The 4,123-nt window shown below is 45.4% G+C and overlaps 1 protein-coding gene across 1 annotated transcript; it reads right to left on the reverse strand.

Annotated features, from left to right (window-relative positions):
* Positions 1–392: 392 nt before the first annotated feature.
* IFNB1 (interferon beta 1) lies at positions 393–1,219 on the reverse strand. Its single transcript, XM_007124060.3, has one exon. The coding sequence runs from the start codon at positions 1,147–1,149 to the stop codon at positions 589–591; it is 561 nt and encodes a 186-aa protein (XP_007124122.2). The 5' UTR covers positions 1,150–1,219; the 3' UTR covers positions 393–588.
* Between the last annotated feature and the right edge of the window lie 2,904 nt (positions 1,220–4,123).

The raw sequence follows: 4,123 nt of genomic DNA on the forward strand, positions 1-4,123 counted from the left end.
TTTAGGACAAACACAAGAGCCAAAATATTCCCCTGGTTATCCTGACAGCCAGTCAAATTCTAACTTTAGGCCCAAAGAGCCTGGGGCACAGTGTAGAAGCAGTAGGCACCCCTGCTTCTAGTTACACAGTCACTTATGTGGCTCTCCCATTTTAATTCTGTAGAGGCTCAGGCCACATTTCTTCTCCTAAAATCCCATCCCCTTATCATCTTTTACCTTGTATATTCCACATGGCTTCCTTGTATTTCAAATTCCTTGAAGGCAGGGCCCAGAAATTCTACTATTCTCAGGCTCATTTTACAAAGAACGTCTCCTAGGTGCTCTGCAATTTTTAATATGATGGTTACATAAATTAAATTGAAATGAAAACTGCCATGTTGACTTTTGTTTCATAAAAAGTTTATTTCCCATGGTAAAAGTTTAAATAAATAAATAATGTATAAATTAATTTTTAAAAAGCTTAAAGTCTTTAACTGTCCTTTCAAATCCAGTGCATTGCCTGTCAGTTACTTAAAGAACCTCCACTGGTTGAAGAGCCTGACATCATTGGCAGCATTGTCCATTCCCAGAGCCACAGTTGGGAGATCTTCAATTATGGAGGTAATCTGTAAGGCGGTTAAGGAAGGAAAAGTTCCTGAGGATTTCCACTCGCACTACTGTCCAGGCACAGTTGCTGTACTCCTTGGACTTCAGGTACTGCATGATCTGCAAGTAATATTTCTTCAGGTGAAGAATGGTCATGTATACCCCGGTGAAGTTTTCCTTCTCCATTATTTCCTCCAGGATTGTCTCCAGACGATCCATCTGCCCATAGACTTCCACAAGGAGGTTCTCAGTGATGGTCTCAGTCCAGCTGGTGCTAGAGAAATTTCTTCTGAGAATACCAAAGATCTGCTGGAGCATCTCATAGATGACCAATACAGCGTCTTCCTTCCGGAACTGCTGTGGTTGCTTAATCTCCTCAGGGACCTCGAAGTCCATCCTGTCCTCGAGGCAATGTTGAGGCATTCCAGGTAACTGCCGCAGAAGTTTCTGACATGCCAAATTGCTGCTCCTTTGTTGGAATCGAAGCAATCTGTAGCTCGTGGAAAGAGCTGTGGTGGAGAAACACAGCAGGAGAGCAATTTGGAGGATGCACCTGTGGGTCATGATGAAAACAGGAACAGCGTTATCTGGTCTACTACTAGATGCTGAAGCCAAGTCTTCAAGAGTTTGCAGTGTGAATGTCCTTTCTCCATGAGTGTGGACTACTTATACAGGATGGCCCTCCACTCTTTCTGTTGGAGAGGAATTTCCCACTTTCAGTTCTCCCTTTCAGTTTTCCTATGTCATTTGACTCATTAGTTGTCTCTAAAATTCTTTTTCTTTAAGCTCCTTGTTATTTTCTTTTATATATATTGGGGGGAAAAATATACCAACAGTGAGGATTTCTAATGTTTTGTAAAGTTTCAGTGAAATGCTAAATGCTAAAGAAAAAAATAAGCCAAATCATTTTGAACTTGACTATTACAGGGTTCTTTCATTTGGAAAGGATTTTTTCTTTTTCTTTTTGCATATTTTGAAATTTGGGAAGCGGTCTTTGTAAGAGAGTTTTCTTTTTCCTAAGAACTAGGTTTAATTCCCAATACACTATTACAAATCAATAAATACATGCAGTATATTATTTTTAAAAAGACACCTATTTTTCTTCTAACTAAAATAGAATGATGTCAAACTAAGTTGATCTGAATTTTTTTTGTAGGGCCTTAACCATAAGCAGCGAGACATCACATAACTTTTTCAGTCTTAATTTATTGCTTGATCTGGCAATCTCAGCTATCCAGAATATAACTGAAAACTAGAAATTAAGTAATATCTCTAAACAGGCAAAATGAATGTTACATGGGCCATGCATAAAAGTCCATGGTTCCTCTTTAGGGGGCCTTTGTGACCATTATTGAGGGCCAATGTATTTTTTGTACATACTTCTAACAATCTAAGTGTCTGATTTTCCATGTGCATGCAAATATATACCTCATATTAAAAGGAGGTCCAGAAGGAAAACAATCAAGTAATCAGGGGATTTTACTATTGAGACAAGTGGTTCTAGCTCAATATTTCTGAGACCATTTCTGAATTCAAGTTTAGTAACTGATTTTGATAGGAGAGGACTCAGTAAAAAGAATCAAATTATGATTTTTTTTGTCCTGCTAATATAGACAGGGAGATGTAGAGTACATTTTTAAAGATTTCAAGACAAAAATAAGTTCTAATAATTATGATATTTAAAGTAATAATCAGTTTTCAGGAAAATTTGCATTATCTTTCAGCCTGAATTTACTAAATCCACACGGTGGGCAACTGTAGCATGAGCTGCTGCAGATTGTAATCCTCACTCTCATGGATCATACAGTTAAGCAGGGGACAAGAACATTTATCAAAGAAATACACAAAACTAAAAATGCAATGGTAACAAGTGTTACAGAGGAGGGTTAAGTGATATTGTGGGTACCTATGATATAAGGGGACCTATGATATAAGGACATAATGTAGTAGAAGAAATCAGAGAAGACTGCCCTGAGGTAATGACACTGGAGCTAAAATCAGAAGGAAGATCAGAGGGGACTGCATGTGCAAAGGCACTGTGGTGGGAGGATGCATGGTAAGGTAAAGGACTAGACTGAAGACCACTGTGATTTTCAAGTCAGAGAGTGGTCAGAGAATGTTTGTACCTGGATTTTTCCCCATGATAAGAAGATAGCGTCTTGGCGGAGAGAAGATGGCGGAAGAGTAAGACGCGGAGATCACCTTCCTCCCCACAAACACATCAGAAATACATCTACACGTGGAACTGCTCCTATAGAACACCCACTGAAGGCTGGCAGAAGACCTCAGACCTCCCAAAAGGCAAGAAACAGAATAAACAGAGACAAAAGAATAGGGACGGGACCTGCACCAGTGGGAGGGAGCTGTGAAGGAGGAAAGGTTTCCACCCACTAGAAGCCCCTTCGCGGACGGAGACTGCAGGTGGCGGACTGCGGGTGGCGGACGCGGGGAGCTTCAGAGCCGCGGAAGAGAGCACAGTAACAGGGTGCAGAGGGAAAAGTGGAGAGATTCCCGCAGAGGATCGGTGCCGACCAGCACTCACCAGCCCGAGAGGCTTGTCTGCTCACCCGCCGGGAAGGGCGGGGGCTGGGAGCTGAGGCTCGGGCTTCTGTCGGAAGCTGGGAGAGGACTGGGGTTGGCGGCGTGAACACAGCCTGAAGGGGTTAGTGTGCCACAGCTGGCCAGCAGGGAGTCGGGGAAAAGTCTGGAGCTGCTGAAGAGGCAAGAGACCTTTTCTTCCCTCTTTGCTTCCTGGGGCGCGAGGAGAGGGGATTAAGCGTGCCGCTTAAAGGAGCTCCAGAGACGGGCGTGAAGCTGCCGAAGAGATAAGAGACTTTTTTCTTGCCTCTGTTTCCTGGTGCGAGAGGAGAGGGGATTAAGCGCGCCGCGTAAAGGAGCTCCAGAAACGGGCGCGAGCCGCGGCTGTCGGCGCCGGACACCAGAGACGGGCGTGGGACGCTAGGGCTGCTGCTGCCGCCTCCAAGAAGCCTGTGTGCAAGCACAGGTCACTCTCCACACCTCCCCTCCCGGGAGCCTGTGCAGCCCGCCACTGCCGGGGTCCCGGGATCCAGGGACAGCTTCCCCGGGAGAACGCGCGGCGCTCCTCGGGCTGGTGCAGCATCACACCGGCCTCTGCAGCCGCGGGCTCGCCCCGCATCCGTGCCCCTCCCTCCCTGTGGCCTGAGTGAGCCAGAGCCCCCGAATCAGCTGCTCCTTTAACCCCGTCCTGTCTGAGCGAAGAGCAGACGCCCTTGGACGACCTACGCGCAAAGGCGGGGCCAAGTCCAAAGCTGAACACCAGGAGCTGTGCGGACAAAAAGGAGAGGCGAAGGTCTCTACCAGCAGCCTCAGAAGCAGCGGATTAAATTTCCACAGTCAGCTTGAGGTGCCCTGCATCTCTGGAATACCTGAATAGACAGCGAATCATCCCAAGTTGAGGAGGTGGAATTTGGGAGCAAGATATATTATTATTTTCCCCTTTTTTTCTTTTTGTGAGTGTGTATGTGTGTGCTGCTGTGTGAGATTTTGTCTGTATAGC

The sequence above is a fragment of the Physeter macrocephalus genome, chromosome 9 (assembly GCF_002837175.3).
Source record: "Physeter macrocephalus isolate SW-GA chromosome 9, ASM283717v5, whole genome shotgun sequence".
NCBI lineage: Eukaryota > Metazoa > Chordata > Mammalia > Artiodactyla > Physeteridae > Physeter > Physeter macrocephalus.